Source organism: Danio rerio, chromosome 19, assembly GCF_049306965.1.
Source record: "Danio rerio strain Tuebingen ecotype United States chromosome 19, GRCz12tu, whole genome shotgun sequence".
Taxonomy (NCBI): domain Eukaryota; kingdom Metazoa; phylum Chordata; class Actinopteri; order Cypriniformes; family Danionidae; genus Danio; species Danio rerio.
The window spans coordinates 2,171,982-2,187,500 of NC_133194.1; the positions used below are offsets into that span (position 1 = coordinate 2,171,982).

A 15,519-nucleotide genomic window follows, 5' to 3' on the forward strand; every position below is an offset into this window, starting at 1 on the left:
ATTTATTTATTCAAATTTCATTTTTTTGTATTTCATTTATTTGAATGGAACTTTTTTTTATTAATATAATAAAATTTTATTTTATTTTTATTGTATTTTATATTATTTACTTTTAATTTATTTAGTTTTATTGTATTTTATTTAATTACATTTTATGGTATTTATTTTGTTTATTTTTATTCTATTATTGTATTTAATTTACTTTTTCATTTTTTTTGTTTTATTTAATTTATTTATTTAAATTTTAATTTGTTTTATTTTGCTTTATTTTATTTATTTTTAATTTTATTATTTATTTATTTTATTTTATTTATTTATTTATTTTTTGTATTTTTTTATTTTATTTTATTTTGCTACATGAATTTGCCTTCAATCAATATCAGGGACTTTTCCACATGCTGATCTACATCCAAAGCAGAACAATCCCAGTCAGATGTGTGTCCACGTCCCAATTGAATCCCATCCCACACATTCCTGCAGCACATCTAACCCAATATAACCCACACTAATGACTCCCAGAACATCATGAACCAAACACATTTACTGCAGGAGCCGCTCACACAACCACTGAGCATTACAAACCAGTTCAAATCCAGTGTTGATGTGTGTAGATGAATTAACCCTTCTCCTCTCTGCTCCTCTCCTATCTTTGCATGGACCTGCAGAAGATCTTAGTGGAGATGGTAAAGTTTGACTTGCAATTTGTTTCCCCCTAACTAACTCCCTGCTATCTGTGCGTTCAGAAAAGTACTGGAATTATAGATGTTTAGTGTAGCTGTAGTGAGTTTTGATTGCTTCTCAGTGCACTTGAAGTCTCTTTTGCTCCCTGCATTCCTCACAGGACACAATTTTAAAGGTGTAATTATTTCGAGAAGTGAGTAACCTCTTCAAAAACCAAAAAAGCTGGGCTGAATCTGTTTTGCATGAACACTAAGAGTCACTTCCTTCCCCTCGTCTTTCTCAAGCACAGCCACAGAGCTGCTGGGAGAGGCAGCTGCTATCTGATTGGTTGGTAGAAGAGACAGCTGCTCTCAGATTGGTTGCTGGGAGAGACAGCTGCTCTCTGATTGGCTGCTGGCAGAAAGAGTTACACTCTGATTGGTTACTAGGAGAGACAGCAGCACTCTGATTGGCTGCTGGGAAAGAGAATAACACTCTGATTGGTTACTAAGAGAGACAGCTGTACTCTGATTGGCTGCTGGGAGAGATAATTACACTCTGATTGGTTACTAAGAGAGACAGTGGTACTCTGATTGGCTGCTGGGAGAGAGAGTTACTCTCTTATTGGTTACTAGGAGAGACAGCTGCATTCCCATTGGCTGCTGAGAGAGTGAGAGTTACTCCGATTAGTTACTAGGAGATACAGCTGCTGTCTAATTGGTTGCTTGAAAAGACTGCTGCTCTGATTAGTTGCTTGGAGAGATAGTCACTCTCTGGTTGGCTTCTTTGAGAGACATCCACTCTCTGATTGGCTAATGGGAGAGACTATACCTCTGATTGGCTGTTGGGAGACACAGTCTGTCTCTGATTAGCTGCTGGCAGGAATAGCTTCTCTCTGATTGGCGGCTGGGAGTCACAGCTGCTCTTTGATTGGCTGCTTTAGGAGACAGTCACTCATTGGCTACTTTAAGAGACAGTCACTCTCTGATTAGTTGCTAGGAGAGACTGTATCTCTCTGATTGGCTGTTGGGAGAAAAAGCTGCTCTCTGATTATCTGCTTTAAGGGACAGTCACTTTCTGATTGGTTGCTAGGAGAGGCAGTCACTCTAATTGGCTGCTAGGAGAGACAGTCACTCGTTGATTGGTTGCAAGGAGAGGCAGTCACTCTGATTGGCTGCTTTAAGAGAGTGCTGCTCTCTGATTAGTTGCTGCATGAGACAGCAGCTCTCCGATTGGCTGCTTTGAGAGATATCCGCTCTGATTGGCTGCTAGGAGAGATAGCTGCTCTCTGATTAGAAGAGACGGCTGTTCTCTGATTATCTGCTTGCAGAAACAACTGCTCTCTGATTGGCTGTTTTAGAGCTATCGACTCTCTGATTGGCTGCTGGGAGAGACAACTGCTCTCTGATTAGTTGCTGGCAGAGACAGCAGCTCTCTGATTGCTTGCTAGGAATGATAGCTGCTTTCTGATTGGCTGCTAGAAGAGACAGCTGCTCTCTGATTATTTGCCGGCAGAGACTGTTGCTATCTGATTGGTTGCTAGGAAAGACAGCTGCTCTCCGATTGGCTGCCTGTACAGACAGTCATACAGATTAAGTTCAGGGAGTTTAAAAGAGAGAAGTGCACTTGAGTTTCAGTGTGCATGTGTCCTCACGCAGTAGTCTTTCGGCTCTAGTTTGTGTAGTGGAAGGTTACGTGTGTTTCTGGTTGTGTAGTGACTGAGTGGGCGTTATTTTGGCCGCTCTGTCTGTCTGTCTGTGTGTGTGTGTGTGTGTGTATGTGTGTGTGTGAGACACTGACCACTTCTTCTGTCTCCCTGCAGAAACAGACGACTACGCAGAGATCATAGATGAGGAAGACACCTACACCATGCCGTCTAGTAAGTACCCTCAATCTGTGAAGTGTGTCTGACTGCTGGATTCCAGATGTTTCTGTCCAAATCCATGCTGTCTCTGAGCCAGATCTTGACTCTTTTTTTCCCTCTGTCTGGCTGGTTTGGTTTGTTGATGTGGCGGTAAATGAAATTTAAAGTATCCAGCGCTAACATTCCAGAAAACTCTCTCTGGAAACTCACTTAGTTTTCAGACTGTCAGGATTGGGGGTTTGTGTGGAATTGAAACTGCTCTTATTTGGGCGTAAACTCTGCAGAGGGAGAAAAGAGCATGCGTGTATGTTTGTGTGTGTTTATATCAGGGTTATAATATTTATTTTAACCATAAAAGATAGTTGCAATAGCAGCATTTTGCACTGTTGTTGTGTTTAATTGAGATGCTAAAATCACGGAAATATTATAAACATCATTAACCTGATGTATTTAAAAAAAATAGATGTTTTTAGATGACAAAAACTGTATAGATATATTTAAAATTTTAAATGGAAAGAGCTAATATAAAGCTAATTATTCAAATATTATATTATTTCAGTAAAACAACAGTTTAATATGAGGACAAATCGAAACTTCAAAATAAAAACGATTTATTTGAGGTTTTATTGTATTATAGTTTATTTTAATGTATTATGCAGGTTTTCTCTCTTAATTAGCACACTAATAAACAATTAACAAGCACACTGGACGTCTGTGATGTGTCCTGATTTTGTTTGTGTGTTTATATATCAGGGTTATTATCTTTATTTTAACCATACAAGATTGTTGCAATAGCAGTATTTTGCATTGTGGTTGTGTTTAATTGAGATTTTAAAATCACTGAATCTTTATAAACGTAGTTAACTAGATATTTTTAAGTTTATATAAAAAAAATTGATGCATTTAGATTGGAGATAATTTTAGAAAACTGTATATTATGTACTATATTAAAAATTGCTACAGCTTTAAAACTAAAAAAGCTAATATAAAGCTAATTATACAAATTTAATATATCAGCGATAATAATAAAAAAACTGTTTAATATGAAGAAAAATCAAAAACTATTTATTTGAGGTTTTTTATGTCATAATTTATTGTAATTTATTATGCAGGATTTATCTCTTAATAAGCTTTGTACAAATACAGTGGATGTCTGTGATGTGTCCTGATTTTGTTTGTGTGTTTATATATCAGGGTTATTATCTTTATTTTAACCATAAAAGATAGTTGCAATAGCAGCATTTTGCATTGTTGTTGTGTTTAATTAAGATTTTAAAATCACTGAATCTTTAAAGACGTATTTAACTATATATTTAAGTCTATATAGAGAAAATTGATGCGTTTAGATTGGAGATAATTTTAGAAAACTGTATACTATGTACTATATTAAAAATTGCTACAGCTTTAAAACAAAAAAGCTAATATAAAGCTAATTATACAAATTTAATATATATAAGCGATAATAATAAAAAAACTGTTTAATATGAAGAAAAATCAAAAACTATTTATTTGAGGTTTTATTATATTATAATTTATTTAAATTTAATATGCAGGATTTATCTCTTAATTAGCTAAGTACAAATACAGTGGATGTCTGTGATGTATCCTGATTTTGTTTGTGTGTTTGTGTGTTTATATATCAGGGTTATTATCTTTATTTAAACCATAAAAGATGGTTGCTATAGCAGCATTTTGCATTGTTGTTGTGTTTAATTAAGATTTTAAAATCACTGAAACTTATTTAACTTGATATATTTATGTTTATATAAAGAAAATATATGTATTTAGATAGAAGATGGTTTAAAAAAATGTATAGAGGTAATAAACATTACTACAACTTTGAAACTGTAATGGTTAATTAAGGGAAAATAGTATTTCAGCGATACTAAAACAATAGTTTAATATAAGGAGAAAATCATACCACTCAATGCAAAAAACATGCATACATAACACACATAACCTGTTTTAGTATTTATAAATTTTAAAAATGCAGGTTTTCTCTCTGAGTTACCGCTGTATAAACACACTGGACATCTGTGATGTGCCCTGATTTAGTGTGTGTGTGTGTGTGTGTGTGTGTGTGTGTGTGTGTGTGTGTGTGTGTGTGTGTGTGTGTGTGTGTGTGTGTGTGTGTGTGTGTGTGTGTGTGTGAGTCAGCGACTGCACACTAAAGTTCACGAGTGTGTGACTTTATGAACCATCACAGGTTTCTGAACACACATCAGTTAGGAACACAAATGGAGACGTTTAGAAGAATGTTCATGCTGCTGTTTTGCATTCAGTGAATTTTATGAACAAACTAATCTAGTCCTTTTTTTCCCTGAAAGATTTTAGTTGAATATTCAGTGTTTTAAATCTCACTACTTCATTCAGAACATTCGGGGGGGAAACCTAAAACAGAAGTAAAAAGTTTTGCGAAACGTTCCCTCAAAAAAAAAGAAGCAATGTTAATGGCATTGTTGCAAAATATTTGTATTAAATTTATATTTATGTATTTATGGCTCTTAAAGCGATAAAATAAACTGAAACAACAAAAAATAACTGTGAATCTAGTTTATATGCATACCTTAAAACAAATTAAGCCAAAACACACTTTTTAAGATGATCACATGATGCTAATACATCACAGTCTTGTTTAAGTGTGGAATCGCATTTTCTCTTACAGTGTCCTTTCCTCAACTTTAGTTGTGCCGGAGCTAATACAGTGACATACTGCTCATTATTATGGATGCTGCTGCGTGATTGGCTTGCGGCACTCACAAGGCCAACCGTTATTGGTCGAAGCGGCATAAAGTCAATATGATGTCACTCAGTGTTCCATTCCTGCAGACAGACAGGAGTGATACTGTCTAAGGGATACAGCTGCGGATACTCACATCAGTATAGCATCGTTTTTGTGACCCTGTACAACCATAATTCACATTTTTACATTACTGTGAGGGTTGATAAAATTACAAAGGGATTATTAAAAGACAATTTAGTGGGTAATTTAATAAATAATATAAACTATACCCTGTGTAATTACTGCTTTAAGATTACTGTGAGGGTTGGGTTAAGGCTTGGGTTAGCATTAATAAAACACAATTTAATGGTTAATTTAATAAATAATGCAAATATAGCTCTGTATATTTAATTACTCTGTATAATACATTAGTTAGGGTGGGCCTTAATAAAATACAACTAATGAGCAATTTGATAAATAATTAACTTCTGGCCGCAGCTGTATCCCTTCTAGCAACAAGCAGTCAAGACTGGTGTTCTTCAGTCATCCTTTAATGAGACAGCTACTTCCTTAAAGGGACAGTCCACCTAAAAAAGAATAATGGTTTACTTACAATTTACTCAAACATTTAGTTTTGTTCCTCCTTTACTATCAAATGTATTATCTTCATCAATATTTTAGTTTGAATTTAAATGTATTATCTTTCTATTCCTAAAGATGTTCGGTAACCAAACTCTTATTTTAATGCATATAACTGTAAAATGCACCAAAGATTACTGTCTATATTCACTGAGAAACGAATATAAATATTGATTTTCAAAGGGGGTGTGCTTATTTATGCTCAGCGCTGTATATAAATATTAAAGTGTTATGGAAAGTTTGGTATGGAGAGTGTACAGCATTATGGGTAATGTAGTTTCTCAGCATTGCTTTCAAATATAAGTTGAATGAATTTGAATTTGTTTTGTGTGTTTTAAATATTTTCTATTCATCATTTATTGCTCATTTGATTAAGAATTGTTTCTGTTGATGTCTCTTTATAACTTTTTATAATATGCTGAATTCATACACACCTGTATAACCGCTCTATATGCTGGTTGTGTGACATGTCTGTCCTGCTGCTCTCCACATCTCATCCCTCTGTGTTTCTCCTTCATCCTGAGCTTTAATCCTGATCTAAAAGGCCAATCTCTCTTTCTCTCTCTCTTTCTCTCACTTCTCTTTAACACCAGCCCAATGCTTTGGATTAGACACAGGTAACACATCACTTTCAGTTTCTTCTTATGTTCGCTCTATCTCTTCTTTCCCTTTCTCTTCTCCTCTCTGTCTTTCAGTTTTGTTGTGTTTGTGTTGCTTTTAGAAACATGTTCCTCCTCATATCATCAACTAATGCAGGTTTTTATATATATATATATATTGTACGTTTGAGTGTGTGTGTGTTCAATGGGAATTGAGCCCTATGAAATAAAGCCTCTTTTTATTTATCGCTTCATATTATTTAACTTCTATATTTGACAATTTCTAATATAATTTCTAATCATTCACATTATAATTTATATTTTTATTGCATGGTTATTTGTACATAATTGAGATTTTCTATAAGTAAAAGCCTGCAGTAGTCTTTGATATGTAGCTCAACTATAGATTTTTATTTTCTTAGCTTTTTTGTATGATTATATTATTATGATTATGATTATGATATATATATATATATATGATTTTATTTGTTTTAGAGGTTTAGAATAGCTGATTTTATTTTATATATATATATATATATATATATATATATATATATATATATATATATATATATATATTTATTTTATTTATTTTTTTTTAATTATCATAATTAGAGTTAAATTACTGTAAGGATTTTAATGATCTTCCTCTGTTAATGTTTTATTTTGTGTATCATTATCTGTACATATATTTAAGACCTTTTATTGAACTTTTTATTGATTTATATTGGTTGCTTTAGTCATGGTGGACCCCATGTATTTTATACGATTTAATTTTAATATTAATATGAGTTTAAAGTTTGTTCACATTTTATATTTTTTAAACAATATAATTTTTCTAATATATAAATATATATATATATATATATATATATATATATATATATATATATATATTTTCATTTATCTGATGTCAGTTTCTATAGTATTAAATAAAATAAAATAAAAAATAATTCAATTAAAGCTTAATTTCAATTAACTTGTATTAAATTAACTTGAATAAAAAATTAAATAAAAATGTATAAAATTAAAACAAATTTAAAATGTAATTAAACATTAAATTAAAAATTAAATTAAAATGTAATTAAAAATAAATTCAATTAAAAAATAAATTCAATTAAAATTTAAAATAAAATGAAATAAGCTAAAAATTAATACAAAAAATAATTAAACTTAATTAAAAAACAAATTAAATTAAAATAAAATAAATAAAAACTTTAAAATTAAAGTGAATAAAAAATTATTAAATGAAGAAAATAAATTAAATAAAATATTAAATTGTAAATTAATCATTTTTATAATAATAATAATAATAATAATAACATAAAATATAAAAATAAGTTTAAAATATTTTCTTTAATAATTAGTGAATTTTCAGATTTTTGGGAGGGTTAACTATTTGCGCTTTTAAAAAGGAACCTGCTTAATAAATAAATAATTATGCACAATTTATTAGATGTGCTTTTGATGTTAATGATTGTATACTAACTTAATAATAGTTATTAAAATGTATGTAGTTTAGGGGAAAAACTACAATCATAATATTGACTTAATAATAAAAAAAATCTAATAATGATGGTATTGATATAATAATAATGATGATAATAATAATGCTCATATTGTGGTGTTTTCTGCAATGAAAATTGTCCACCATGACTAATCTCTGTTTCAGAGCATCATCTGGAGTGTTTGTTAGAGCAGTAATGTGGTGTTCAGTGTGTGTTCTGCTAATCTTCAGGTTTGTGATGGGGGTTTTTTCTGGTGTTTTCATTTTCAGCTCAGGATTATGAGATCCAGCGGGACAGGATTGAGTTGGGTCGGTGTATCGGTGAAGGGCAGTTCGGTGACGTCCATCAGGGGGTTTACATCAGTCCGGTAAACACTCAATTCAGCATCATTTAGATTAACAATTACTCATTTAGCAAATGCTTTTGTTCAAAGTGACTTACAAGTGAGGATAAGAGAAGCAAACCATCGGAGAGGAAGTTACTTAATGTTTGGTTTAATTTTTAATTTTTATTTTATACTATGTGTTATTTTATTTCAGTTAATTATTTTATTATTTTTAAATTCACTTTATTTTTCATTTTAAATTTAAATTTTATTTTTGTTTTATTTCCTTGTATGTTATTTTATTATTTTTATAATATTTTTATGTTGTTTTACAAGTTTAATTTATTATATTTTATTTTATACTTTTTTATTTTTTATTATATTTTTATGTTATATTTTATTATATATTTTCTTAACTATTTTGTTATTTTATAGTTTTTTGTAGTATTTTATTTTATTTCATAATTTTCATTTCATTTATTTTTTAATTTTATTTTTACATTTTATTTTATTGTATTATAAATATATACATACATACATACATACATTTTTACATATTTTGTTGTTCTTTTAATTTTACTATATTATGTTATTTTTATTTTTATTATATTATTTTATAATAATTCTTTTTTTTTACAATTTAATTTTATTAAATTTTAATTTTATAATTTTCACTTAATTTTTTATTTTATTGTATTGTATTATATAATATTATTTATGTATTTTTATTTATATTATATTTATTTCTTTTATTTTACTATGATAGGTTATTTTATTATATTTTATTATTATTTAATTTTATTTTTTATTTTATTATATAATTTTGTAATATTCATTTAATTTTTTTATTTAGTTTTACATTTTATTTTATTCAAAATTGTATTACCCACTTGTCTTTTTTTTCTAAATGTTTGCTGAAATGCAGCTTCAGATTAATCTTTTATTGTGTAATCTTGCTGAGTGTATCCAGACTCACTTTGAGCCCTGTGTGTGTTTGACGTCCTTTGTGTGTGTGTGTGTGTGTGTGTGTGTGTGTGTGTGTGTGTGTGTGTGTGTGTGTGTGTGTGTGTGTGTGTGTGTGTGTGTGTGTGTGTGTGTGTGTGTGTGTGTGTGTGTGTGTGTGTGTTCATGACAGGAGAATCCATCATTATCAGTGGCCATAAAGACGTGTAAGAACTGCACATCAGACAGCGTTCGAGAGAAGTTTCTTCAGGAAGCTCGTGAGTGTTCAACATTTAAATAAATACTAAAATACGTCAATATCATGTCACATTCACACCATTACAGTCCACTGATGTTATTGACGTTATTATGCTGACTGAACATCTGATGCTCAGTAGTGTGTTAATGACAGACGCTGTAGACACAAACACAGCTTTATGCTCCTGTCAGTTCTTTCCTGAAGGGTTTTTCAGTCTACTGTAATGAAAACATCTGAAATACACACTTATGACACACTTTATCATTTTGTGTATGAGTTATGTGTGGACTGAAAAGCACTTTATATATATTTATATTGATAGTTTTTTTTTAAATAACAATAAAAAAATAATAAATATAAATATATATATATATTCAGATGTATGTAACCAGACAACTGTGGAAGTGAATATTCGTTCATTCATCTGCACTGTCTGGCCCGAGTTTGAGGAAGTCTCCACACACACACGCAAGCATGCACGCACACACACACACACACACACACACACACACACAGAGAAGTGCAGATCCCACAAAATCAGTGTTATTGAGCAAAAGTGTTTTTGCATGAGACGGCATGAGAAACTTGTGTGTGTGTGTAATGTATTCATCAGTGACAATGCGGCAGTTTGACCATCCGCACATCGTCAAGCTGATCGGGATAATCACGGAAAACCCTGTCTGGATCATCATGGAGCTGTGCACGCTTGGAGAGGTCAGACACTTTACACTGTTTTATTTTAACTTCATCACTGCAAAAATGTTTTCTTACTTTGATTGTTTGTCTTGTTTCTAGTCCAGATATCTAAAAATTATTAAATCAAGAAGCATTTTCTTTAGTTAAGTGTGTTTTTTAGTAAAACAAGAAAAATAATCTGCAAATGGGGAAGTAAAACAATCTGTATTTTCCTTTTGACACATATATTTCTTCCCCCATTCGCTGATTATATTATTTTGCTTGTTTCAAGGCAAAACTCACGTGATTTTGATGATTTATTTCTGAAAACATTGATATAAGTTTTGCTTGTCCAGAAAATGCTTCTTGATTTTGGACCTTTCGATATTTTAGAAACAAGACAAAATCTTAAGTATTAAAAACATCTTGTGTCGCAACTCGTGTAAAAGGACTAACAGAACAGCGCGTGTGTTTGTGTTTAGCTGAGGTCGTTCCTGCAGGTGAGGAAGTATAATCTGGATCTGTCCACACTGATTCTGTTTGCGTATCAGCTGAGCACCGCGCTGGCGTACCTGGAGAGCAAACGCTTCGTGCACAGGTCAGCAGACACAGCTCTTTTTCTCTACACTGTCATTTGAATGAAGGAATGAAAATCAAATTACTGAAGTGTTGCAAGAGTTTTTTTTTTTGTTTGTTTTTTTCGGAGGGTGAAGTACAGAATGCAGTTTTTGTATTATTTAATTTTTCTTAAAAAAAAAAAAAAAAAAAAATATATATATATATATATATATATATATATATATATATATATATTTTTTTTTTTTTTTTTTTTTTTTTAAGAAAAATTCAATAATACAAAAACTGCATTCTGTACTTCACCCTCCGAAAAAAAAAATATATTTTTATATGTATATATATTGTTTTTCTTTTCTTTTTCATTAACTTATAACCTATTTTAACACATTTTATCTGTTTTTTTAAATAATTTTTATTATTTGTTTTTATTTTCTTATACTTGTCTCTTTTATTCTTGTTTATGTAAAGCACTTTGAATTGCCACTATGTATGAAATGTGCTATATAAATAATTTTGCATTGCCTTGTTTTATTATTTTTGTCATGAAATATTTTTAATATATTTATTATATTTACTATTTTTTGCATAAACATATATATACATACATGCATACATACATATACATACATATATATATATATATATATATATATATATATATATATATACAGTAAATAATATTACACTAGATATTCTTCAAGACACTTCTATACAGCTTAAAGTGACATTTAAAGGCTTAACTAGGGTAATTAGGTTAACTAGGCAGGTTAGGGTAATTAGGCAAGTTATTGTGTAACGAAGGTTTGTTTTGGAGACTATCAGCAAACAATATGGCTGAAAGGGGCTAACAATTTTTCCTTAAAATGGCTTTTAAAAAATTAAAAAGTGCTTTTATTCTAGCTGAAATAAAACAAATAAGACTCTCTCCAAAAGAAAAAATATCATCAGACATACTGTGAAAATTTCATTGCTCTGTTAAACATCATTTGGGAAATATTGAAAAAAGAAAAATGAAAAAATCGAAGGTGGCTAATAATTCTGACTTCAACTGTATGTATATATATATATATATATATATATATATATATATATATATATATATTATTATTATTATTATTATTATTTAATTATTCCTATATTTTGTGTTTTCCACAGAGACATTGCGGCCAGGAATGTGTTAGTGTCTTCCATAGACTGTGTGAAACTTGGTGACTTTGGTCTTTCCAGATACATGGAGGACAGTTCCTATTATAAAGGTGATTCAAGCTCAACTTTACTTTCCTAAGCCATTATGCATCATCATGCATAGCGACAAAGAAATATGCTAAATTTAGTTTGCACATGATTTAACAGCTTTACATCACATGTGCTGAGAAATTATTATATGTTATAGTTAATGCAAACAGGCAGGCCTCCTTCAGAAACATGTCTGGACTGAGGAAATGGCGCCCTCTGCGGGGCATATTTGATTTCTTTGCATGATGGTTTCATCATCGTTAATCTGCAGGCTGCATTTTGCTCACGGGGCTGCGAGAAAATAAATAAAAAGAGCAGAGCTGTGGCAAAATAATGAATAAAAAGAGTGAGGCCATGGTCAAATAAATAAATAAATGAAAAAAGTGCGACTGCTGAGAGTGCAAGCAGCTAGGGACACCGGCCCTCACGGCCAAAAAACAGACCGACCCACCGGGAATTCTCCCGATCAGCCAATTAGCCTGATTGTATGTCTATTAGCTCAATCATAGCTTGTGAAGTTTATGATCATAATGGATTAACTTTAAGTGTCAGTCATGAGCTTTATGTGTTTTCCAGCTTCTAAAGGGAAGCTGCCCATTAAATGGATGGCTCCTGAATCCATAAACTTCCGCCGATTTACCTCCGCCAGCGACGTCTGGATGTTTGGTGAGTTTTCTTTTGTTTTAAGCGACTCGTTTTAAAAAAAAAATATTTAAACACCTTTAACACATGCCATAAAACATGGTTTCATTTGTGCCTTTGTTTTAGTTGTAATAATTCATCTCTAATAACTGATTTATTTCATTTTGGCCATGATGACAGTAAATAATATTAGACTAGATATTCTTCAAGACACTTCTATACAGCTTAAAGTGACATTTAAAGGCTTAACTAGGGTAATTAGGGTAACTAGGCAGGTTAGTGTAATTAGTCAAGTTATTGTATAATGATGGTTTGTTCTGGAGACTATCTAGAAAAAAATATGGCTTAAAGGGGCTAATAATATTGACCTTAAAATGGTGTTTAAAAAATTAAAAACTGCTTTTATTCTAGCTGAAATAAAACAAATAAGACTTTCTCCAGAAGAAAAAATATTATCAGACATACTGTGAACATTTCCTGAATCTGTTCAACATCATTTGGGAAATATAAAAAAAAACAAATAAATAATCAAAGGGGGCGAATAATTCTCACTTCAACTGTACACACACACACACACACACACATTTATGATATTTTTGTAATAATAAATTTTGAGGCTGAAATTATTGATAATAATTTGTTATGAATGTTTGGAAGATTGAAGAATAAAATACAAAATATTAGTTTTTTTTGTTTATAATCCTGGACACTTCTCATCTCAAGTTTCATCTCAGATCATTTCTGTTATTGGAGATGGAAATAATGGAAATGTTTTACTATATTTAATACTAGTATTTAATTAATTACTAGTATTTAATATTTCACAGTGTGTTGTATCAGTCAATTTTTATTTTTATTTATTTTAAAAATAATTATTTGGACAGACTTGACTCTAATAGAAGTTATTGTTAAATACATTAATAATGTATTTTAATGTAATTTATTAAATCAATGATTAATTATTCAATAAGTGTATCATTTATTATTAATCACATAAATCTTTTATTTGCATATATAACTATCATACAGTAAGTTTATATGTGATGTGAGATGTGTGCGTGTGTGTGTGTGTTTCTCCTGTCAGGTGTGTGTATGTGGGAGATCCTCATGTTCGGCATCAAGCCTTTTCAGGGAGTGAAGAATAACGACGTGATCGGCCGTATCGAGAATGGAGAGAGACTGGCGATGCCCCAAAACTGCCCACCCACACTCTACAGCCTCATGACCAAATGCTGGGCGTACGACCCCAGCAAACGGCCCCGATTCACAGAGCTCAAGACACAGCTCAGGTCAGGCTCTCCTGTGTGTGTGTGTGTGTGTGTGTGTGTGTGTGTGTGTGTGTGTGTGTGTGTGTGTGTGTGTGTGTGTGTGTGTGTGTGTGTGTGTGTGTGTGTGTGTGTGTGTGTGTGTGTGTGTGTGTGTGTGTGTGTGTGTGCTGATCACAGTAGAGCAGCTGTAGTTCTCTGCTTCTGCCACTAGAGGTCTCTGTTTAGCTTTGTGATTGCCACAGTTATGTTTTTTTTATTGTTAAGCACTGATGAAGCGCTGTTTTCATCTGTGTTTTCATCTGTGTGCAGCACGATCCTGGATGAGGAGAAGCTCCAGCAGGAGGAGCGTTTCCGCATGGAGATGAGGAGGCAGGTCACCGTGTCCTGGGATGCCGGAAATTCAGATGAAGCTCCTCCTAAAGTGAGAGCCGCTCTCATTTACAGCACTACCACATCTGCAGCATGGAGAGATATCACACATGTGTAGTATCTGCTGAAATAAGTGTACATGTGTTCACAGTAGTTTGTATGTTTCATCACAGCCCAGCAGACCTGGTTACCCGAGTCCTCGCTCCAGTGATGGTTATTTCCCCAGTCCTCAACATGCTGGACAACATAATCACTATCAGGTAACATCACACACACACACACACACACACACACCTATATGATGAGGGGCAATGAATTTTTATATATTATATATTTAAGATTTTTATAAAAGCATAATTCATTGATGTTATTTTTGGGATTTAAACAGATTTCTTTGATTTATTTTTATTTTTTATGTTTTTTTTTAAATGTTGACCCAAAATAATTGCGGAAATTCAAGTGTTTTGTTTGAAAATACAAAATACAACAAGCAAAGATATTAAGACAGGAATATATTTCAGTTCTGTAATTTTATTGGCATCGTAATAATAATAATATAATAAATATAATAAGTATAATTATGATATTTCATAATAATATATCAAGTTAAGTCCTGTGATTTTATTGGTGTAGTAATAATACTAATAATAAAATAATAAATATAATAAGTTTAATTATTATATTTCCTAATAATATAAATAATATATTTCATAATAGTATATCAAGTTAAGTACTGTAATTTTATTGGTGTCATCATAATATAATAAATATAATAAGTATAATTATTATATTTTATAATAATATATCAAATTAAGTCCTGTGATTTTATTGGCATCATAATAATAATAATAACATAATAAATATAATAAGTATAATTATTATACTTCATAATAATATATCAAATTAAGTAGTGTAATTTTGTTGGTGTCAGAATAATAATAATAATAATAATAATAATATTAATAATAATAATAATAATAATAATAATATAGGTATAATAAGTATAATATTATATTTCATAATAATACATCAATTTAAGTCCTGTGATTTTAATAATAATAATAATAAAAATAATAACATAATAAATATAATAATATAATAAATATAATAAGTATCATTATTATATTTTGTAATAATATATCAAATTAAGTCCTGTGATTTTATTGGCATCGTAATAATAATAACATAATAAATATAATAAGTATAATTATTATACTTCATAATAATATAACAAA

At 30.7% G+C, this 15,519-nt stretch overlaps 1 protein-coding gene across 1 annotated transcript in view; it reads left to right on the top strand.

Annotated features, from left to right (window-relative positions):
- ptk2aa (protein tyrosine kinase 2aa) overlaps positions 1-15,519 on the top strand; it is a gene marked incomplete at its 3' end in the record, with an annotated part of 106,583 nt that overhangs the window by 68,622 nt on the left and 22,442 nt on the right. The window contains 10 exon segments of the mRNA NM_198819.1: positions 2,483-2,539; positions 8,262-8,359; positions 9,453-9,537; positions 10,132-10,232; positions 10,676-10,791; positions 11,925-12,025; positions 12,582-12,671; positions 13,732-13,936; positions 14,225-14,336; positions 14,458-14,544. Of these exon segments, the coding sequence (NP_942114.1) occupies positions 2,483-2,539; positions 8,262-8,359; positions 9,453-9,537; positions 10,132-10,232; positions 10,676-10,791; positions 11,925-12,025; positions 12,582-12,671; positions 13,732-13,936; positions 14,225-14,336; positions 14,458-14,544 (1,052 nt within the window).